Source organism: Zalophus californianus, chromosome 5 (assembly GCF_009762305.2).
Source record: "Zalophus californianus isolate mZalCal1 chromosome 5, mZalCal1.pri.v2, whole genome shotgun sequence".
Lineage (NCBI taxonomy): Eukaryota > Metazoa > Chordata > Mammalia > Carnivora > Otariidae > Zalophus > Zalophus californianus.
Window position 1 is genome coordinate 34,687,500 of NC_045599.1, and position 24,107 is coordinate 34,711,606.

The 24,107-nt window shown below is 39.3% G+C and overlaps 1 protein-coding gene across 1 annotated transcript in view; it reads left to right on the forward strand.

The window, feature by feature from the left end:
- NDFIP1 (Nedd4 family interacting protein 1) overlaps window positions 1-18,672 on the forward strand; it is a 52,067-nt gene extending 33,395 nt beyond the window's left edge. The window contains exons 4-8 of the mRNA XM_027605454.2: window positions 3,123-3,210; window positions 4,336-4,460; window positions 6,835-6,901; window positions 9,744-9,849; window positions 17,594-18,672. Of these exons, the coding sequence (XP_027461255.1) occupies window positions 3,123-3,210; window positions 4,336-4,460; window positions 6,835-6,901; window positions 9,744-9,847 (384 nt within the window). The 3' untranslated portion in view covers window positions 9,848-9,849; window positions 17,594-18,672. The remainder of the gene's footprint in view (window positions 1-3,122; window positions 3,211-4,335; window positions 4,461-6,834; window positions 6,902-9,743; window positions 9,850-17,593) is intronic.
- Window positions 18,673-24,107: the final 5,435 nt, after the last annotated feature.

Below are 24,107 nucleotides of genomic sequence, written 5' to 3' on the forward strand. Positions count from 1 at the left end.
TGGGATAACAAACTCTTACCTCTTCCAGAAAATGATGCATTAAAAGGTACAAATCAGCAGAAAATCACTAGTCAGGCCAGCTTATTTTCCCTGTATCTCTACTATTACAACCATTCTCTCAACTTTCCTGCCCTGACTGAAATGTCTTAGAGCAGGGACTGATTTAGCAAATACACTGTTTGCCTTGATTCTGCACACTTCATATTTTGGTGTTAGGTAGATAGCTGCTGGGGAGATCTGTAGAGAGAATAAGTTCAACTTTGTAGAATTAGACTTAAAAAAGGGCCCCAGCAATTGTCTCGATGAACCTCATGCCAGCAGCATTCCAGACCGCTGCATCTGTGGGGACATAGTGAATTTAGATCCCATCTGGCCTGATGTTGATTCATGGGAGGGGGCACTGGGTGTGATGAAAGCCAGGAGGAGACTTTGGGGCACTCTTTGTTCTTGATGTCAGATCTGCAAGTGACTAGATGTGGTTTCACAAATACTCATCCAGATTGAAGGGGATGTGGGTAGGGCCTTAGGCCAGATAGTGGGAAAGATGGAGTAGGAGCCATTCCCTAGGAATGTGGGGCAGTCAGGGTTCCAGACTCGAGTCCTGGCAGGAAACCAGAGTGAATGATAAGAACAAAAACAGAAGATTAACCTGGGCAGTGCAATGGCATAGGTCCCAGAAGTTCAGGCCTTATGGTCGTAGACTGTTTACAGACCACACCTATTATGAGTGATGGGGCTTCTGAAACCACTGCTTGGCAGAAATAATAGTTTATAAGCCCAGTCTAGGCTGATCCCATATGGTGATGTGTGCTCAGTTCTTGGAGGTGCCAGGGAGAAACTAGCAACCTTCAAGGAGCTTATGGTCTAAGGGCAAAACAGTTTTAATGTAATAACCATGTATTGGGAGCAAATGACATGCTTGGTACTGTGCTCAGTTTCCAATATATCGTTTGAAGTCTTCACGATAACCTTGCAAGGTAGAGATTATATTATCCCCATTTTACAGATGCAAAAATTGAGGGCCAGAGAGATTAAATGATTGGCCCAAACTCATACAGCTAATAGGTAGCATAGGTGAGAGTCACACCCAGATATTCCAGACTCCCTAATCCTGTGTGTATTCTGTAGTCTTGTTAGACTCTATGGTAACTGTCCCATGGAAATAGACGAAGTGATCAGCTCTGATTAATAGCAGAACTCCTTAGAATACTTTTATTTGACAAGTATACATATTTAGGAACCTGTTTAAACATTATTTAGCAAACGTGTAGACCACTTTTTTATACAGTGTGCTGTGTACTTTGCAGTGGATAGGTAGAAAACTTGGAGTAAGGCAATACTCCTACATACAAGGACTTAAATATAGCTGGGGAAAAGGACCACACATACCAATACCTAAGCAGCAGTACAAGTGCAGTGAGCATTAAGAGCTGTGACTTTTTACTGTGTGATTGCGGGGAAGATGGGATTTGAAGTGGGCCCTGAGTTTTGATGGATAAGAACATTCCAGAGGGAAAAGGGCAGAAAGCAGATGTGAATCCAGCCCTGTGTGGGGTAGGGTCTGTGAATGTAGTAATTGATTTTGCTTGAGCAAGGAGTTTGTGACCAGACTCTAGGTTGTAGAATGTTGTGAATGCAAGGCTGAGGCAATTAGACTTACATGTAGGTCACACAGACTCTTTCAATCAAAGTTTTTGAGCAGGGATAAGACAAGTATGGTATTTTAGAAACATTAACCGAGCAAAATTTGTAGGAGGAATCCAGTAGTAGAGATCCCAAGGACAGGAAGAACAGTTAGAAGGCACCTGCAGTATAACTAGAAATTACTTCCATGTCCTTTTGTAGTATATCTTCGAGTATTTATGCAAAAAACCAATTAGTGTCTAATTAGGCAAAGCCTTATTTTTCCTAATATGAAGTCAGAAACTGGGTATAGTATTTTAAAAAACATAAAACAAACACATTCTTATAAGAATTTTCTAACAGGAGAAGAAATATGTTAATAAGTTAGAGATGGAAGCTGCCACCGACACTTTCCTTTCTCTAGTACCCCCTCCCCAGGCCTGTTATGGACTTCCCAGCCCCCTTTCTGTCTGTGTAGGAAGAGTTTGGACTGTCTCTAAAGTTTTTTTTTTTTTTTTTCATTTGGGGAACCTTCATTGGACTGTACAAATATCACTTTTACTTCTAAGTGTATATTCATATATTTTTCGGTATTTCAACACATAACCTACATCAGTTGAAAAAGTGGGCCACATATGTGGGTGTTAATGTTGGTGAGGATCGTGTTCCTTCTAGACTTGGAGTATTATGTTTTCAAGTTAGGATGGAAAGGATCCTATCTGCTAATAAGCTTGGAAGTGAGGTTGTTTCAGACCTATATGCTAATGTGAACAAATGGTTATGGAGTTGAGCAGTGGGCAGCCCTATAGCCTCTTCATGTGTGATCATGCTCTCCTTTTCCTCCCACATCTCATAAAGCATTTGAGCTCCTTAATAGGTCCTGGATTACTAATATTCTGGGCCCCCAGCAGGCCCTGGGTTAGTGAATTTATTTTTTTATTTTTTTAAAGATTTTATTTATTTATTTGAGAGAGAGAGAGCACATGAGAGGGGGGAGGGTCAGAGGGAGAAGCAGACTCCCTGCTGAGCAGGGAGCCCGATGCGGGACTCGATCCGGGGACTCCAGGATCATGACCTGAGCCGAAGGCAGTCGCTTAACCAACTGAGCCACCCAGGCGCCTCCTGGGTTAGTGATTTTAGAACGTAAGCCAAATATATATCTTTGCTTTAGATATATATGAGTTAATACTTCCCATTGAACTTTATAATTTTTGAAGCTCATTGTTAAAGAACTTGGGTTATAAAATAAACAATTCGTTTAGAAAACAGTAGCGATGGAAGAAAGATTTTTTTTCTCTAATTAGATCTTCTACTTAAAAGACAAAAGGAAAATTTTAACACATACTGAGCCTCAATGCTCATAGTTTTAAATTGAGCCAAAGCAGTAAATTTTCTCCTTGGTACTCATTTTTTCCCCTTCCTTACTTTTCTTGATGCCTTTCATTTGCCTATGAGTAATTCATTGTGAATTTACCTTACTCTTTTTTCTTTTCACTTAGGATGAGGATTTTGTGGGTCGGGATGACTTTGATGATGCTGACCAGCTGAGGATAGGAAATGATGGGATTTTCATGTTAACTTTTTTCAGTAAGTAAATACACATAGCAGAGCCACCTCCCACAAACTGGAGTGCTTTGAATTATGGGTGAATCTGACTGAATTAAAATGACTAGGTGAGCTAATATTTTAATACATTGTGCTTATTTGATGCCTTTTACTGAGATGTTCAGAGCTTAGTTCACTTTTATCTTATTATCCCTCTGTCTTCTATTTCTACGACTATATATAGAAAATATAACTGAAGCAGTTTTGGGGATGCTATATTTTTACGTGAACTGAGCCTCATGTTTTGGGTCTGCAAAGATCCTTAGCATTGCTCCTACTCATACCTGACCTGTAGAGTAGGAATTAAAGGCCTTAGTCTGATGGAATTTTTTTTTTTTTGCATGCTTCTATTTTCTGACAGATCAAAGTCAACTGAATTTTTTTTTGCCTCCTCGGTGTTATTTTGCATTCATCTTTCCATGTGTGTCACTTAGAAGTGAGCAGCCATTTTTTAATTTCCTATATTAAAAAGATATAAAGGAAACATAGTACTTTTAGTGGTAACATTATGTAAGCTGTCAGAATTCATAGAAGTAGGGGGATGAATAACTTGAATCAGATTTTATTTACTAAAGTGTAACATATAAAGGGTACAAGTCATAAGTATACAGTTGGGTGAAAATTTTTTTTTTTTTTAGATTTTATTTATTTATTTGAGAGATAGAGAGCATGAGAGGGAAGAGGGTCAGAGGGAGAAGCAGACTCCCTGCTGAGCAGGGAGCCCGATGTGGGACTCAATCCCGATGTGGGACTCGATCCCGGGACTCCAGGATCATGACCTGAGCCGAAGGCAGTCGCTTAACCAACTGAGCCACCCAGGCGCCCCTGGTTTGGTGAATGTTAAAGCATTTTTGAAAGTAAATAGCAGCAGACATAATAGTGTAATGCCTGATATTCAGAGCAGATGGTTTCTTGTTTGTTTTGGGGAAGAAGACAAAAAATGGATGTTTTGGGGAGGGGAGGGCAAGGGTTATGGTGGGTGGGCTGGGCTGGGCTGTCTTTTATCCTTGGAAAAGCCGTTTAAGCAGAAGCAAGTGTGGAGATCACTCTTCCTTCTTGGGTAACAGGACATATCTGACATGGTTTTTTTCTTCTCTGCCTTTACAGTGGCATTCCTCTTTAACTGGATTGGATTTTTTCTGTCTTTTTGCCTGACCACCTCAGCTGCAGGAAGGTATGGGGCCATTTCAGGATTTGGTCTCTCTCTAATTAAGTGGATCCTGATTGTCAGGGTAAGTTTTATACCAGAAAAGATAGACCCTGTAGAGAAACAATAAGTAGAATAACTTTGACTATTTGATTTTTTTTTTTTTTTTTTTACATTATTTCTATGTTTAAAATGATTTTAGGTTTGTCTTTGTTCTGGTTTCATGAAGTTGAACCTAAATCATTTTCAGGTGGTTCATGCATGTAAGTTTTATAGTTAAATCTAGTGAATATTGGTGGTCCCAAGGTATCTATCCTACAGGTTGTTCCTAAGTTGTTTCTCTGCTTTTAATGTTTATGATATGTTAATGTAGGTGTTTGTTCTGAAATTAGTTGTTTTTGTAAAAAAAAGGAAAGATACCACTTCTTTGGTGTCTCAAAAAACAGGCATTCCTCACATTAATTCTATTAAAGTTTTGGTCTTTCTTCTTCCCTCTTTCCTTTTCTTTGTCCCCCCCCCCCCCCCCCCCCCCCCCCCCCCCCCCCCCCCCCCCCCGCCTCCTTTCCAGGGTTGTTTATCAGTAGCATCATTGGTTATGCCAAAATGTTTGGAAGCTGAAACTGTTTAACAAGTGCTATTCCATTAGGGGGCCTTATCTCTAAAGTGTATTAGAAATCTTCAGTGATTTGGGAATTATCAGGTAGTCAGAATTGCTGAAGTAATTTATACTTTAAAAGATCTAATCTCTTAAAGTGTACTGTGATTTCAGGTAAATTTATTGCTTTTGTCAACTTAGTAGATAAAAATCAATGTATTCATCATATATTGGCATTATTAACTAATTAGTGGGTGTTGACTGACCACTGGACTTTTTCAGATTGATTGATTGATTGATTTTAACCAGTTGTTAACATTGTTAACACATAGGATTCTGAGTCCTTTGAGAATCTGTTAAAAGTTATGGGCTTTTCCCCCAGGCAGCTAATACATTACTCATCTAAGCCACGGACTTAGGTGAGGAACCCAAGCCCTAAAGAGGTTTTTTATTCCTTCTCTAAATCTTAAATTGTTATTCTAAGAAATAATATACTGTATTTTAGTGCACAAACTGTGTTAAACTCTTGGATATCAAAGCCCCCAATAGAAAACAGATAACATTAGTTACCAATCTTTTTTTTAACTAAAATTTTCACTAAGCTGACTAAAATGTTAAAACTGAATTGAATGAATCAACTCGTATCAGGATGCCTTTGTCTGGAAGTAACAGAAAACTGAGCTCAAAATGGCTTAGAAAACAGAGGGGAAAATTTATTTCCCATGGAAACAAGTCCTGCCGTGGAGGAGAGTTAAATCAGTGTTTCCTTGACATCGTCAGGGACAGTCGACGCCTCTGCTCAGCATGTCGGTACGGCTGCCCCTCCGGCAGGGTTCTAACGCCTATGGCAGTTTCAGGCATCACAGCAGAGGCACAGCCGTGCTCAACAGGAGAAAGAAAACAATTTCTTCTCTTCCTTTGCTCTCCAAGTGCAGGAAAACCTCAGCAGCCCTCACTTGCCATTGGCCAGAATGTGCCATTATTTTGCAAAGGAATGGGATTATTGTGATGTACATGATAAAGCTTCCAAGGTCAAGGCATACCTGGAACAAGGGGAACAAAATAATTGGTTTTGGCACTGGGCAACCAAAGTAAAAGTATCATCAAAACATAGTTCTAGGGGCGCCTGGGTGGCTTAGTCGGTTAAGCGTCTGCCTTCGGCTCAGGTCATGATCCCAGGGTCCTGGGATCGAGCCCCGCATCGGGCTGCCTGCTTAGCGGGGAGCCTGCTTCTCCCTCTCCCTCTGCCTGCTGCTCCCCCTGCTTGTGCTCTCTCTCCCTCTCTGGCAAATAAATTTAAATAAAATCTTTAAATAACAAAACCCATATTTCTAGAAGGATGAATATTATGTGGGGAAGACTATCTTTAAAAAAAATAAACAGATTAGGGGCGCCTGGGTGGCTCAGTCGTTAAGCGTCTGCCTTCGGCTCGGGTCATGATCCCAGGGTCTTGGGATCGGGCCCCGCATCGGGCTCCCTGCTCCGCGGGAAGCCTGCTTCGCTTCTCCCTCTCCCACTCCTGCTTGTGTTCCCTCTCTCACTGTGTCTCTCTCTGTCAAATAAATAAATAAAATCTTTAAAAAAAAAAAATAAAAATAAAAAATAAACAGATTAGAGAACTTCAAAACAAAGAGTCTGTAAAGCCAGAATCATATTTTGAGATTGACTTTCCACGAAAGGAAATACATCTGCATATATGATAATCATTTCAAGTCAGTAATATGTAAAATATTTCCGCTTAAAAAAATTGAGAGCTAAATGACAGCATTAGTGTATGAAAGTCTTGTGTTTTGTGTGCCCTTAAGTTAAAATGTGAACTTCTACCCGCTAAACTACTATAAATTAATTTGCTTTTATTTTTCAGTTTTCCACCTATTTCCCTGGATATTTTGATGGTCAGTACTGGCTCTGGTGGGTGTTCCTGGTTTTAGGTAAGTGCTTTTAACATAGACAGGAGAGAAAAGATAATTGTTAAATTTTAGAAGTAAAATTACTTTTACACTCATCTTGCTTACGATACAGTAATAGATTAGCAATATAAGTATGATTTTTAAAATATTTCTTAAAGATTAGTTTGTCATCACCATTAGAGTAACGTGCATGTTAATAAAACGTCTCATAGTGGCGGTCGAATTTTTCCTAACCCATTCATATATACTTCTCAGGTTTCCCATGTGACCAGTGGGACCACACTAATAAGATGACTTTATAGTCTATGAGTTTTTTTCCACTGGAGAATTGTTGCCACAGAAGGGTTCACAGACTCCACCCCAAATTGTTTATATATTGTAACCAATTGAACTAGTTAGGAGTGTATGCAGCCAATCTTCAGTTGGATCTGTCAGCAGGAAACAAAATGTATAGCCTTGCTAGAAATAACTTCTGGGAGAATCATTATTGGGTTTCTAGAATTCTTTAGTTCAATACTGATGAGAATAAGAATGGTTTTGCAATGAGGAGGCGGCCTTTTTTTTTTTTAAAATATGCTAGGCATTTCAGGTTGTTCATCTTAAGATTATCTTTTTTCCTCTAAGAATTTATTTTAAAATCTCTTCTTTCAAGACACGGTAAAGCAAAGAAATGAACATTGGGGTGGATAGTGTTGGCTTCTTCATTCTTTGTATAGAAAATCTATATGACACAATAACAGCCACCATCCCTGCTGCCATTTCTATGGAATTATAGTGGGGCCAACCTGTAGCTGTTAAAGATGGTATAATTGCTTCGCCTGGCTTCTATGATATCACTTGCTCCTGTCTCCTGTTTTGGGCCTTCTTGTTGCCTCTGTAATTAAGATCTCTGGTGGCAATGCTGCTAATGGGTCAAGTTAGTACAGTGTAGACCTACCTGCTTTGCCTATGGTGATAGACCATTCATTGCTGAACCTAAATTTTACTTGGAAAATACAAGTCTTAAATCACACCACCTCCAGCCTCTCCAACAACATCATCTTACTCTGCTGATAGTCATTGGGATTCCACGGAAAGAGAAATCATGATTTCCCCCCTCCTTAATTATTGAGACACTTAATAATAAAAATGCCCCAAAGAAGAGTTACTTTGGAGGAATAGTTTCTTGGTTTGCTTATTCTCAAAATTGTATCTTTAAGAAAAAGGCTGACTCCTTCCCCACCACCCCCAGCATAAATCCAAGCAAATCCTGAATGGACCAAAGGAGAGCCATTTAAGCATATTTTCAGGTTGATTGTTGATAGCACAGATTATTTAAAGAAACCTAATGAATTTATTGTCTTCCTATATTGAAGTTTCATGGGAAATTATAATACTTGTTATTAATTGATCTTTCTGTCTGTCTTACTGTTTACTAGTAACCAAAAAAACAGTGAGGCTTTGGATATCATTTGTGCATTTGGACCCAGTGTTTGGGTCATTTTTGGGATTTCTCTTGCAGAAAGAACGAATTTTGGGGTGTTTTGTTGCAAGGAACAGGGCTCTCAAGCTGGCAGCCTATGAGCTACATCTAACCAGGAGTTGTAGTTAGTTTGTTCCACAGTTATTTTCAGAGGTTTTTTTTTTTTATTAGCTGCCATCATTTAAAAATCAAGAGTTTCCACATAAAATGTCTGAATTTTTTTTTTACTTTTCTTAAAAATTGGAATATCTAGTAAAACAGGCCTCTATTTCCACATGGCACCCACGCTTTGACTGGAGCTGAGTTGTAGGTGTCCCCTCCATACAGGTTATGTGCTCTCTATTTCACTAGTAGGATTCCCCAACCCAGCACTTAATGGGGTGACTCCTGCTCTATAGTCACTTACTGCTTTTGGTACCAAACAGAATGGGAATGAGGAGTGATCGCTGAATGGGTACCGATTTTTTTAGGGGTGATAAAAATGTTCTAAAATAAAGATAATAGTTTTGGTTGTACAGTTCCATAACTATACTAAAATTAAAGCCAGTAAACTGTATACATTAAATGAGTGAACTTCATGGTATGTGAATTATATCACCATGAAGGTGTTTTTAAAAAGCCCTCTTAAGACTCAGACACCAGCTCTAAAGGAGGAGGACCAGGAGCATGTGAGCTATCCTTGGAGGGGGCACATCACCTTCCCCCACAGATTGTTAGAAGAGGTACCAACTGTGAATGTGTAGCTTCTGGCATAGACACACAAAATTAGTCTTAACTCCCTTAGTGTCTGGTAAATAAATGGCCAGGTGTACCCTACTTGTCTATATTTTTTAAAAATAGAGAAATAGAGTTCAGAGTTGAGACTATAAGAATTGGTGCTAAAGGAAAAAAAAAAGAATTGTTGTAATAGATAAGGGGATCCTGACATCTAGTGGACAGCATATGTACAGTTGACAGAAAAAAAATACCGACAGAAAAAAAATACCATGACCGGAAGGGAGGGTGGACTTTTTTTTTTTTGACTTGAGAAAAGTATTTTATAACCTGTCCTTTATTTATTTGGAGTTAATTATCTTGAAATACTTTTTTGGAACCAGAAGGTAGGTTTTGATAATGCTTCTCAGGTTGCCAAATGTACATGTTTAACTCCATCTTATTTTTTATTTCCCTTTTAGATCAATTAGATTCTTAATGTGCAAAAAGAGTTTCATTTGGGCTCTTGAGATTATGTCTTCTCATTGAGAAATGGAACTCCTTTGGAAATTTTGGAGAAAATTACTCATGTTTTGATAGCTTTTAGCAGAAAAATGATAAAGTAGTGCTATCAAGAGGGATGTTTTTGGGGAGGGGACTTAATATGGAAACTATAAATTCATTCTTGACTTTTCTTTTTTAAATCAGGCTTTCTCCTGTTTCTCAGAGGATTTATCAATTATGCAAAAGTTCGGAAGATGCCAGAAACTTTCTCAAATCTCCCCAGGACCAGAGTTCTCTTTATTTATTAAAGGTATTTAAAAAAATAAAACTTGGGGCGCCTGGTGGCTCATTCGTTAAGCATCTGCCTTCGGCTCAGGTCATGATCCCAGAGTCCTGGGATTGAGCCCTGCATCGGGCTCCCTGCTCAGCGGGGAGCCTGCTTCTCCCTCTCCCGCTCCCCCTGCTTGTTTCGCTCTCTCGCTGTATCTCTCTCTGTCAAATAAATAAAAATCTTAAAATAAAATAAAATAAAATAAAAAACCAAAACTTTATTCTAGTCCTAGTATAATAACATGATACATTGCAGATTGCTATTCAGGTTCAGGTTAGAGTATACCTCCTGTGGTAGGAAATAAAGAGAAGGTAAAGAAGCCTTCTTAAGGTCTTTGCCTTTTAGCAGTTTCTAGTTTAGTAAGGGGTGTTTTCATGAAAAGCTGTTGAAAAGGGCAAGTTAGAAAAACTGCCATAGGAGAAAACATTTTCTCATGTTCTGACAATACAGAAGAGGCAGGAGTCTTAGTGTAGTCATCGGGGAGCTAGGATATTTGGCTGCAACTATGGGGTCCTAGATCTTTGAATCTTGAATCCTGGAGCCATTGCTTATTGTTGTACTAGTTCTGGAGGAAAGATTGGAAGGAGCCTTTCAGGCCTCATCACTGAGCTTTAATTAGATCCCCTAAACCCCAGAGCTCCAAAGCGAAGAAACCATTGGCTGCTTTAGAAACTCCTTTTGTCAGGGTGCCTGGGTGGCTCATCGGTTAAGCATCGGTCTTCAGCTCAGGTCATGATCCCAGGGTCCTGGGATCGAGCCCCACATCGGGCTCCCTGCTCCGCGGGAAGCCTGCTTCTCCCTCTTCCACTCCCCCTGCTTGTGTTCCCTCTCTCGCTGTCTCTCTCTCTGTCAAATAAATAAAAACAAAAAGAAACTCCTTTTGTCTAGTTTACTTACAAGCCCACCAATGCTTCCATCTCTTAAAATTAGTCAGGGAGACTTTCCTGGTGCCCTTCTTCAGGTTCATAACCTGATATTACCACTCTGGTGGTAATGAGGGTCAAACTCAAGGAAAGGAAGGGGAAAGGGTCTTTTCCCCTGCCTAGCTAGAACAGAAGTCTAAGCCCTGATTGTATTCCTATGTGGTTTTCCCCAGAGTTGGTTTCATCTTATATCACTGGCTACAAAAAGGAACAGCTCTAGAATCTTGGGAAAGAGTACACCAGAGAGAGATCTCTCTGGTAACAAGATATAGGACTTCTTGGACTTTGCTCATTGTTACTTAAGACTTTTGGCGTGGAGGGGAACCTTGCATTACACCTAGGGGCTAGGCTAGTTGAAGATCAGGCAAGACTTTGTTTCTTTGATTTTGGTTTTTTTTAAGATTTTATTTATTTATTTGAGAGAGAGAGAGCACAGAGGGAGAGTGAGAGGGAGAAGCAGACTCCCCACTGAGCAGAGAGCCTGATGTGGGGTTCGATCCCAGGACCCTGGGATCATGACCTGAGCCAAAGGCAGACACTTAACAGACTGAGCCACCCAGGCGCGCCTAAGATTTTATTTTTAAGTAATCTCTACACCCAATGTGGGGCTCAAACTCAATCCCGAGATCAAGGGTCACATGCTCTACCGACTGAGCCAGCCAGACGCCCCTCAAAGATCAGACAAGGTTTTGTAAAGGGTGTACCAGTTGAGATAAATGTTAAGTGGTAGGTAGAATTTCTACTAATGAAAATTGGATAGGGTGGGGAAGATTTCAGAATCACCTGAAGCAGAATGAAGAGTGTGAATAGAAGCAAGGAAGAATGGAGCTTGCTCAAGGGACAGCAGTTTGGTTGTAGCATAAAGGAGTGTTGAAGGTCAAGGCTGGAAAAGCCAGGCTGAGACAGTGTTTTCAAATATCTAACTAAGTATCTAAGTACTGAGTACTAAGCCCATTTACAATGGAACTATAGAATTCATAGAGCAGCCCTAAAAATCCAGTGACATGTTGACTCATTGCAAGGCTGACCCTTCATGAACATTAATTTGTTCTGTATTTTCTGCTAGGTAGTCAAGAGTTTGTGTAGGTAATCATATGCTAAGAGTGGAGTTCTCAGTTTTGAAGATTCGTGGTGGTATCAGGATGTGTGCTTCTAGGAAAGAAAGTAGCCGCCATATTTAATTTGCCAGGTGATGGGGGACAGCATTAAAAGTTTGTAAGCATGGGCACCTGGGTGGCTCAGTTGGTTTAGCGACTGCCCTTCGGCTCAGGTCATGATCCTGGAGTCCTGGGATCGAGTCCCACGTCGGGCGCCCTGCTCAGCAGGGAGTCTGCTTCTCCCTCTGACCCTCCCCCCTCTCATGCTCTCTCTCTCACTCTCTGATTCTCTCTCTCTAATAAATAAATAAAATCTTAAAAAAAAAGTTTGTAAGCAACAGAATAATATGATGAGAACTTCTCGAATATGACAAAAAATTTTTTTCAAGCATGGTATAATAACATTTTTCAGCACTCATTTAAGTACTTTATATGTATAATTAAATATTCTTATGTAAGTAACAGAAGGTTATGATAGATGAGCTCAGATACCTGCATAGTGGAGTATATTTATAAGGCGTTTCTTATTAAAAAAAAGCATACAAAGAACTTAGGCTTGTGTTAAAGTTAAGTTTCTTCAAGGGAGTATGTATTTTATTTGAAAGAAAATTTTAGTCATCAAGATTACCACACCGGTTTTTTTTGTTTTTTTGTTTTTTTTTGAGAAGGGGAATGTTTTATTGCATGTTTAAAAGTGTGTGGCATATCCTGAATTTGAATTAGGAACAGGTGGACATTGACATTGCTGGCCTAGCCCCTAATGCCCATGATGTGTCTTTGTGTCTAGCACATACTAACTTTAATAAGAGACTTATCAGATGTTCTCTGCAGTTTTATGCAGTTACTGTTGTCATCTTTTTTCTTTCCTCTCCATATCTGATTATAATTGGTAATTGTTTCTAAGCCTCAGGTTTAACTCTTACCTACCAGAAATTCAAAAGTTAATTCTTTTGGGTTGCCGTGGTTCCCCTTCTTACAAAGGGTACCAAAATCACCTATAGATTTCCCCTAATACATTGGTGCCCAAAAATATCCTAAGGGGCAGATTTCTTTATCTCTCTATTAATATCTGAAAATTATTTTTAAGTAATCTCTGCAATGTAGGGCTCGAACTTAGAACCCCGAGATCAAGAGTCACATGCTCTACGGACTGAGCCAGCCAGGTGCCCCTTCTTTCTCTTTTTTAAAAATAATAGATTCTCTTATCTAGTCAAATGGTAGCTTTGAATTTCTGAGTAGACTGAGATCACACCTCTGTCTATTCATTCTTCAGTTAGAAGGAAGTTTTGATGTTTACTAGGGGATTGCACACCTTCCTCATCTTGTTTCTTTTTTTTTTTTTTAAGATTTTATTTATTTATTTGTTAGAGAGCGAGCGTGCACAAGCAGGGGGAGTGGCAGGCAGAGGGAGAAGCGATGCGGGACTCGACCCTGGAATCATGACCTGAGCTGAAGGCAGATGTTTAACCGACTGAGCCATCCAGGCATCGCTTTGTCATCTTGTTTCTAATACATAACAAATAATAGCCAGGTTGGGAGAAAGCCTGAACTTCTCAGTTTTCCTATATTGTCAGAGACTGTATTGAGGGGCTTTTGCCTATAAAAATTGTTATTTTTTGTTTGGATTTTTAAAAATTCCGAAATGTCTTTATTTGGGGTTATGATTTGAAGTAGGCAGTCCTTAGTACTAATGCTCATGGAGCTGTGGAGGGACAGTATAGGTCTGCGAATCTCTGTATTTTGGCGTCAGAAGGCTTATTGTGCTTTAGGAGTTGTCAGAAATTTCGAGCATCCCCAGTGGAGGGCATAGTTTATTTTCCTTTTCTGTCTGACTTTGCTATTCTAGTTGATTTGAAATAATTTCTGACATGCCCACAGGATTCAGAGCTCTAAATTAGGGGTTTGGGAACTTAGAGCAGCATTTAGAATTCTAATGACTTCCTTACTAATTGTCAGTATCCCCAGAGTGAATCTGAAAAACCATAATATCCCATGGGACTAATTTTCCTTTGTCCATTGACGGGGTAAGAACTGTCCATCTAGATTCAAATATAGAATGTTTCTCTAGGTCAGAGGAAACTTAATTTAGTTTGAAGTTGTGCTAACCCACCATCTTATAAGGAATGAAGATTTTATTTTCTTTCATAGAGACTTCTTCATTTAATATAGTTCTTGCTAGTTAAAAGCTAGCTGTAGGCTTACTTTTTGCCAGAAAGATACAGGTAGGGACTTTTAAAATAGCTTTGCCATAACAGAAAAATAACTTAATTCCCATGCTGTCCTACGATCTGGCATTTTACTGGAAAGAGGTCTAAGAATAGTGACTTTTCTTTTCAGGCGACCCAAAATACACACAGTACATACAGTACACACAAACCAACCTTGAAATGACCCAAAAGCCCTGTTTCTAATCAGCTAAAGTAGTTGTTACAAAAGCCAAACACCAAAGCTCATGTACTACTATCTTAGAGCCACTTTCAGGTTCCCTTTCGGGAGCTCATTTAAGCTTAAAAAGGAAATCGGGTTTCCTATCCCATAGCAAGAAGAGCCAAAAGGAACTGCTAGAGGTGGGCCCAGCAGCATCAGGAAGTGTGTGACTGCGAGGAAACAGAAGAATAAAATGCCAAGGCTCCTTCGTATTGTTTAAAAAGAAACGGATCCCTTTTAGAAACCTCGTTATCTGAAATGGTCAAGATGTAAAGTGTTCATACTTTTTTTTATTTAGCAGCTAACTGGAAAGTAGATGTATGTGGAATACCACTTCCTCTGATGTTGCCATTAGTTACAGCAGCTGGAACGTGGTAACACAGTTAAGTGGTGTCCAGCACTACTCCGAAAGTAGTTGCACATAGGAAGCACAGTAGATTTTAAATTCTGTTATTTTAACCACCTGTGAAATAGGAGGAAAGAAAGTTTTGGGGTGTTTTTTTGTTTTGTTTTTGATAGAGAAAGAGCAAGCAGTTGCACGCTGGGGCTGAGGGGCAAAGGGAGAGGGAGAAGGAAGCTCCCCGCTGAGCAGGGAGCCTGATGCGCTGAGCAGGGAGCCTGATGCAGGGCTTGATCCCAGAAACCTGGGATCATGACCTGAGCCACCCATGCGCCCTGAGGAAAGAAGTTTTTTAAGCGGTGACGTTAATGAGATAGGGCCCTTCCTAATTAAATGATTCCTCTGACCTGGTGAGCTGTACCTAATAGACAGCAGATACTTACATTTTCCCCCATATGATGATAAATGCTTTGATTTTTCCTGTTCTGTAATCTTCCCCTCCTAATACCTCTCAGTTTATTAAAGGAAGTTCACCTCAAGTCAGTTTGATTTATTGGACTGTGTTATAAAGTAGCAAGGTAGTAGAAATGTTTTCAGTGGAATTTTTGCTTAAAAAATTCATATAATGTTCAGGAAGACATGGTTGTCTTCCTCTTGAAATTAAATGATCTCTGGACTCCTGGTTCCTTTTGTTTCTGAAGTGATCTGATCTACAGTTTACTGATGAAGCCCACAGTCCCTAAAACCCTTCTGTCCTCCGTTGTGTGCCACCATTGTTTTTGTAACAATTTGAGAGTCAAGTCCATCTGAACAGGCCTCCAGGTCTTAGAAGTGAGCGCCTCTCTAGCAGTCGTTTTCCCCTCATTTGTACAGTGATTGAGATCACCCATTACTAACCTGTCTAGGCGCTTTTAATGGAATTTTAATGTTTGCTGGGTGGCTCTGACTTTGAGGGATCTATTAAAGCTAATTCACCTCTGGGGAAGCGGCATGGTCTAAGGAAAGTGGCCAGGTAGTTATTTGGACTGCATCATATGTTCGTGCAAATTTTAGTGTTCTGCTGAATAGGAACAATTACATCCGTTTTCTTCTGTTCATGGAAACGGCTAAAATTGAAGTTACTTAAGTTTGTAATTAAGTCTAGCCTTCTGGCAGAAACCTCCATCTGAAGTCGGTCTGCCAATAACTCTTTTTGCTTCTTGGTTTTTCAAGTTCCTTGTGTTTGCATGTCTTTGTCCCTACACATCCTGAGGTCTCTCAATCTAAACAAAAGTTGCTCATGTGTTCGTGGTACTGGTTTCCTTGAATACCTACTGAATTTGGAATCTGGTAGAATATTAACAGTTTAAGAAAGCATATGTTGATTTCCTCTTTTGTTGTAGCTCCTCTGCGTTTTGTCAGCCTTTTAAAGATTGATGCAGTTGTCTAATCAGAAAAGTTAGAAAAAGTTTGCTTGGAGCTTTTTTTTTTTTAACGTTTTTATTTATTTGAGAGAGAAAGAATGAGACAGAGAGAGCATGAGACAGGGGAGGGTCAGAGGGAGAAGCAGACTCCCCGCTGAGCGGGGAGTCCGATGCGGAACTCGATCCCGGGACTCCAGGATCATGACCTGAGCCGAAGGCAGTCGCTTAACCAACTGAGCCACCCAGGTGCCCTGCTTGGAGCTTTTACAGGAATTTGGAAAGGTGGAAAAGTAAGCTAAGGGCCTGCGTAGTAGCCCACCCACCTATGTAGTAGTAGGTGCAGGGTACAACAAGGTAGTTTCTCAAATATTTATTAAGTAGTATGTATCTCCTTAGTGGTTTTCTTTAGCATGAATATCAGGAGTTCCTTATACTTTTCCCCATTATTTCCATGAAAACCAAAACAATTCTACCAATACAGAAATGCCTCAAAGTATTGGAGTGAAAACTAGACTTTACAATATATGGACATTATAACTTTTTTTTCTGAGATACATGACCCAAAATACAGACTTCCCCTAGTTGATTAAAAAGAAGTATTGGGACACCCGGGTGGCTCATCGGTTAAGTGTCTGCCTTCGGCTCAGATCATGATCCCAGCATTCCCCACATCATGCTCCCTGCTCATCTGGGAGTCTGCTCCCTTTCCCTCTGAGCTCTCCCTGCTCATTCTCTCACTCTCTCTCTCTTACTCAAATAAATAAATAAAATCTTTAAAAAAAAAGAAGAAGAAGAAGTTTTATGTGTGGGCGCCTCGGTGGCTCAGTTGGTTAGGCGTCTGCCATCTGCTTGGGTTGTGATCCTGGGGTCCTGGGATTGAGTCCCGCATCTGGCTTCCTGCTTGGTGGGGAACCTGCTTCTCCCTCTCCCTCTGCCCTGTCCCCCCATACCACTCATCTCCCCTCCCCCGTCTCAAATAAGTAAAATCTTTAAAAAAAAAAAAAGTGTGATACCTGTGAGTTTACCAGTTGTCTTTTAACTTTGCCATGTTCTGAGTACAGCATGACATCATTGGCATCCTTATTGGAAATCATCTTTGTGTGAAATCTGACAGAATTGGCAGGGTAAACAGTAGCTTCAGGTGTATCAGGAAAATTATTTGTGCGCTTGGATTCTACTGTGTCATAGCCCCCAAGTTACAGTCATTGCTGTGAAGGTTAAGTGTAGGGTAAAGGAAGTGGTATTTGCATTTCATTCTTTTGTGAGGAAGTTTGGAGAGAGAGACTCCTGGCCTCATGGGTTTTAGAGAAAGCATTCAAGTTCTTCCTAGTTCTAGAGTCCTTGGTAACTTTAAGAACCGAAATTTTAATGTTTATTGAATAGTATGATGTCAGTGTATAGTAATTTTAAAGCTATGTTAAAATGTACTTCTTGTGTCTCCAAACATCCTGCCTTCTTTTGTGACTACATCCTTCTCTTGGCCAAAATAACAAGCTAACTAGAGTTTCAATATTCAATATCCTTCTCTGGCAGATGTTTTCTGGCAAAGGCCTTCCTGCGTTTATGAATTCTCTCTGAAGAAGCAAGAGAACACCTGCAGGAAGTGAATCAAGATGCAGAACACAGAGGAATAATCACCTGCTTTAAAAAAATAAAAGTACTGTTGAAAAAGATCATTTCTCTTTATTTGTTCCTAGGTGTAAAATTTTAATAGTTAATGCAAAATTCTGTAGTCATTGAATCATTAGTGGTTAATGTTTGAAAAAGCTCTTGCAATCAAGTATGTGATGTATTAATAATGCCTTATCTATTGTTTGTAGTCATTTTAAATAGCATGAGCCTTGTCCCTGTAGTCAGTAGGGGGCAGTCTTGCTTTATTCATCCTCCATCTCAAAATGAACTTGGAATTAAGTATTTTAGTGTAAGATATGTATAATGCTGGCCATTTTAAAGGGGTTTTCTCAAAAGTTAAAAGTTTTGTTTTGACTGCATTTCTGCACATAATCCATACTTGCTGTTAAAATTAACGTGGAAATTTCTTCAGTTGTACTGTGAACACCTGGAAGCAAAATCATAGTGCAAAATACATTTAAGGTGTGGTCAAGAATTTGTTCTTAATTGGTAAATAATAAGCATTAATTTTTTATCGTCTGTATTCTAAATTTTGCAGTACCTTATTGTTCTGTGTTATGAATCTAAAAAATTGTAAAGGCGTTGTCACTGTATAAAATAAAAAGTTCAAGGGCAAATGCAGCTTAATTACTAAAATGCAATTCTTGACATTTTCTGTGTGATTAGGAGTCCCTATCCCCCCTTTTTTCCCCTTTTTTTCCCCCTTTTTTTGGGTGGGGGGCTGGTCTCCTGATGATTAGGCCAAGGGCTGGCGTAGGGAGGGGAATAGGTACTTAGGAGCAAAGAAAGAATTAGTTTGGAACTTTTGAGATGATCCCTAACATACTGTAGTACTACTTGCTTTTACTGTGTGTTAGCAGAAACCGATGAGTTATAAACGTAGAATGATGTGCTTTCTGCCAAGTGGTAATTCACCTTGGTTTGCTATGTTAAAACTGTAAATACAACAGAACATTAATAAACGTCTCTTGTGTAGCAACTTTTGCTGTAGATTAGTGTTTAATTTCTTGGTTTGCATTTGTTCATTGCCAAGGCAATTTTTTCTAATCTTTATTCATACAGATTCGTGCAGAATTATTCACTAAATACAAAAAAATTGGTTTGGGGCCAATTTTTTTTTTCTTCAGCACAAGAAGTTCCCTTCTCTTATATTCAATATGTTCCTGAAGATGTATGTGAAAATTAGTTCTGCAAAACATAATGTACTAAATGGGGAGGAGTTGTAGAGATCTTAAATTATTCCAGAATTCCTAAGCATGCTTCATTTTTCAGACATAATCTTAGATAATTTATTTCCAGTATTTTCTGCATGTTCCTTGCCTTTGCTCTTTTTCTCATTCAAACACAGTCCCCCGGTTTAAGTCCTTTTAGCACCCTTTGAGGTGAAAGATTACTCATTCCTCCTGATTTCTGTTCTTGTCCCAGTTGTGTTAAAGACCAGTGGTTCCTATAATGTCAGCCGTTTGATTTTTCTTTCTTACCTTCTCCACTTAAAGCAGTAAGATTGTCAAATAACTACACAAACCAGCACCAGTGAGGTATGATTGCTGCAAATGTTGCTTATCTGCTGCATGTAAGTATCTGGAATCAGCTTAGGAAGTCTCTTTAGGGGTGTCAGTATGTAATGCACAGAAGTATATAGGTTGTTTGAAAGCCAAGTAGGAAAATTGAGGGCCTCCTGGATGGACGTTTCAATGATCATTCTAACTTATTATAACTAATAGTATATGTTCTTGTTCATATTTCAAGTTATATTTTGCAGTTAGGTAAGCAGGGGGTTTTAATGAAAGTCTCTGAAGACTTTTAAATTTTGAATTAGATTATGCCAACAATAGAGTTTGGAAAATTTTATAGCCTATTGTGTTCTAAAGTTTCAGAATGAATATATCTCTAACAGTCTGAATAAATTTGGGCAGTGCAACAGAGAGAACTATTTAAACTATCTTACAGGACAAAATAGAAGGGCCCTAAATCACATAAACTGAAACATTTTAAACTCACTTTGGGTTTATTATTTAGGTCCTTGTGCCTTAATTGGTTTTGTATATTCAGAGAACTGAAATATTTGGAATTCCTATTTCTACATATTTGGTGGTCCTTAAGACTTTCTTACATGTAAACCTACAGTGTGACATGCTTTCAAAGTACTTAGAAGGGTGATTTCTCTTTTTTCTTTTAAATGTTCTACATACTAAAGTCTTTTCAGACATGTAAAGTTGATACCATTTGTTAACTATTAGGATGGAAATATTTGTACTGTACTGTTACTTTTCATTTTTGTCTGTCATTTTCTGTTTCCCTTTGGTAGATTCATAAGTAAGAATGATAGTTTATTTAGGGCGCCTGGGTGGCTCAGTTGGTTAAGCGACTGCCTTCGGCTCAGGTCATGATCCTGGAGTCCCAGGATCGAGTCCTGCATCGGGCTCCCTGCTCGGCAGGGAGTCTGCTTCTCCCTCTGACCCTCCCCCCTCTCATGTGCTCTCTCTTTCTCTCATTCTCACTCTCTCAAAATAAATAATAAATCTTTAAAAAAAAAAGAATGATAGTTTATTTGAAAGGGTATGTTGAGGAACCACTGTTACTTCCCTGAAGTTAAGGAATAAACTGGCCTTGATCCTGAGCGAAGGGACAACTAGGGCTTATCCATGACCACAGAGGTCCCTCACTCCTCTTACCTGTTCATTTGGAATTATACAAACTATGTTTAAAGGATTCTGTGTAGCAGTTTCTTTTTTCAGAAAATTAGATTGTGTGGGAATAAAAGGTTATTAAAATTTACTTGTTAAAAAATTGTAAGAGTGAATACCTTTACTAATGGGATCAATTTTGTTTAGGCTTTTAAAGCAACAAGATTTTTAATGAAGTAAATGTAAGTTATCTGACTTGGGCTGTGGCCCGCCATGAGTCATTGGCAGCACATAGGAAATGTCTTTTGACCTTCACTATTTTCTTAAACTAGAATATATCCCACAGCTATAAATGGTTTAAAGGAAGATATAATTACTGAAAGGGAGTTCCAGGGCCAATAAAAGTGATAATTCAGTTTAAGTAGCTGCTGAGGTGGCAAGAAGATTCTGAGGTCAGAATCAACAAAAACAGAGTGTTCTTCTCTGTGTCCAACCTTGAAGGTTAACATGGTAGATACCAGAGAAGCACTTGGCCCTGATTCCATTAAATACCAATAATCGAATTTTAACTTCAAACATGCCAAGGCTAGACACAGACCTATACATTTACGTAAAGTATGTGGGAGTATTTTGTGAACAAGGAGCTGGGGCCCTTGTGCCCTATGTTGAATCTGGTTCTCGGTGAAATCTCAATGATGAACACAGGTAAGTTGTGTGTAACATGTAGTTTAATAATTTTCAGCATCTGCTGTTTTTCAGCTGTTTAGATTTTCACCTTTTTAGGTTTTAAGAGATGATGAGAGGTGTAACAAAATGCAAAGAAGCTTCTGTAAATAGTTTGTGCATTTTTAATGCCAATACTATTTGTAGTCTGTATGGTATTTAAAGTGGATTGAGTGAGAGTGTTTGTTAAACCAATACTGAAGTGCTCTTGGTTTAACTCTTCCTTTTGCATATAGCTATGTACCTTTGCATATGTGTATGGTTGTAGTCATTTAGAGCACCCACAGAGTGAAAAAGTGCTTTTGGCAGATAGCCTCTTAATAAAAAACGGGTTTTGGTGGGCTGTGCTACTAAAGTGGAGAACAACTCCCAGAAATATACCAGGAACTCCCGAAGGGGAGAGCAGGTTTAGTTTGAGAGTAAAAGGTTTTCAGGAGGAAACTGATTTTGTATCCTCTTTATTCTAAAAAGAGGCTATCTGATAACCCAGTTCATTGTCTCACCTACAACTTGGTGCCCTATACAAAGACCTGCTCTTACGGGAAATCTGTGAATTGAGAGCTGTCCTCCTGAGGATAGTTTCCCTAGCTATAAATTTGAAATACCATCTAACGCATGGCATTTTAATCCCCTCAGACCCTCCAGTTATTCTCAGAATTTGAAACTTCTAGAATGTATTACAAGTTTTTGTTTAATACTGTTTCTACCAAAAAGCATTGTTTGCTGATTTTTGAGAATTTTAACTCTTAAGCTCCATTGGTGAATTAGATATAAACTTAAATGCAAATCTATTAAATCACTATAGAATATATGAAACATAGAGAATTCTCTTGGATTTTGCAGGATTTCATCCAGATCAGAAACTGAGATGCAGTTGTATAAAATAGACCTCTCCCAGTCCTGCTTTGTATGTTGTCCATCGTACTCTAAAAGTGATGCGTTTTTACTATTTATATTGGAAATGAAATGTTTCACAAACTTTTCCCCATCCATATGTGATTGTGGGTTTACAGACAACAAAAGTAAGAAAAGTCGTCCTTTAAATCTTAACAAAGATGAGTGCTAGGCTCTGAGAAGACGGTATTTATTGTTACTCATTGGGAGGTTCAAGAGTGGTATTGGTATATGCAGCCTGGGAAGCAAGAAAATGGGTCAAAAACCTAAAAGGAATCTCAAATAGAAAAGGTCATTTCCTGACACTTTGTATCAGCTAAACGATACAGCTAGGGAAGTGCTGCCTTCTGACCATGAAACAGCCTGACTTCTGAAATTCATCCAGAGCTGCAGTGATTTTCCACCTTGCACAGTCAGGGTTTGCGTTCATGTCCCCTACTGAGAGCTGCTTCCCCCATTTAAGCCAGTTACTTCCTGAGCCAAGTGGAGGATTGGAACAACCTATTATCATAACTTGGCTAGAGTTAATGCTTGGTGAAACATCCTTCTTTTCTTTAGCACAACAGTCAGAAATGCCTAAAATGTCCCCTTATGTGAGGTTTTAGAAAGAATTTGCCATCTGCTTCCTGATTTCACATCTTTATTTTGATGGGACATTTCATAGGCTGTGTTTGGCAGTCGCTGGCTTTAGACGTCATTCTGGTCATTTGGGCATGTTCATTTCTTCTCTGAGTATCAACCTTAAGGATCTTTATATCGATTTATTTCTAGTTCATATTTTAACTGGATTTGCAGATAATAAATTAGGGAGCCACTTGGTTTATTAGATCAATATTTTCACAAACCCTTTCATTGCTAGCATCATTTGGTACTATGTAGTTTTTTTTTTAAGATTTTATTTATTTATTTGAGAGAATGAGATAGCATGAGAGGGGGGAGGTTCAGGGGGAGAAGCAGACTCCCTGCTGAGCGGGGAGCCCAGTGCGGGACTCGATCCCGGGACTCCAGGATCATGACCTGAGCCGAAGGGAGTCGCTCAACCAACTGAGCCACCCAGGCGCCCAGATACTATGTAGTTTTTAAAAAGTGGTGACTGGTGGCCTAAAGAAGCAAAATTAGTCCATGTTTTTCTAGGTTTGACTCAGTGACTCTCGAATTCTGGATCTGTGTGTCCATCATCATGTATATAAGAAAAACCTTTGGGGGGTTGTTATATGTGTTTTCCCTGAGACTATATGTATGAAATTGGGTTAAATCTGTGATTTAGCAGTTCACTAGATTTAGTATTGAAACAAAACCTTGTTTTTCTACGGGTGCCTGGGTGGCTCAGTTGGTTAAGTGTCTGCCTTTGGCTCAGGTCAGGAACCCAGGATCCCCGGGTCCTGGGATGGAGCCCCACTTCGGGCTCCCTGCTCAGCGGCGAGCCTGCTTTTCCCTGCCCACCCCCACTCTGCTCAAAGAAAAAAAAAAACGTTTTTCTAACGTCCGTCCTGTAGAATTATAAATAGGCTTGGTTTCTGTAGCAGTTTCACAGAGCTTCTAAATAAGGATAATACGTAAGAACTCGTCTCAATCTTGACTTTCCACAGAAGGTTGGATAGAAGAAATTTGTAGAGTTGTATACCTACACTTAAAATTAAGAGGTAATTTTTTTCATTAGAATATTTTCAGGACATTGTTTGCTGGGTAAAATTAATTATTTTGTCTTCAAAATAGGTCTGTAGGTCTTCTCAAAGGTCATGACTACAATACTTCCTCTTTATAGCAGGACTATGGAAAGGAGTGTATTTGCAGAGCAACAGGGAAAGGCCATAGGGAAATTAATTTCCAAATATTTGGCTAAGAATGATTGTGGACTCTTCCTTGGAGGTCTTTAAAAATAGAGTGGATCCTCATCTGTTTGAAATGGTTTAAGGATAAAGGAAAAGGAATGGATTAGCAGGCTCCTTAAAATCCCCAGAAACTCTAGAGGTTTGTATGTGGCCCATGTCAGTGACAGATGGAACAGTAAGTTCGACAGATGTCATGTCTGCCGTTCCCAGGAGGTGCTCGTTTCAGTGTGGTGACCTTATGAGAGCACTGTCCTAAATAGTCTGCAAGAGGGGAAGGAGTGTGTCCAGACTACTGGGAAACCTAACTAGGAAGGCTTATTACCTACAACTACATTTGTT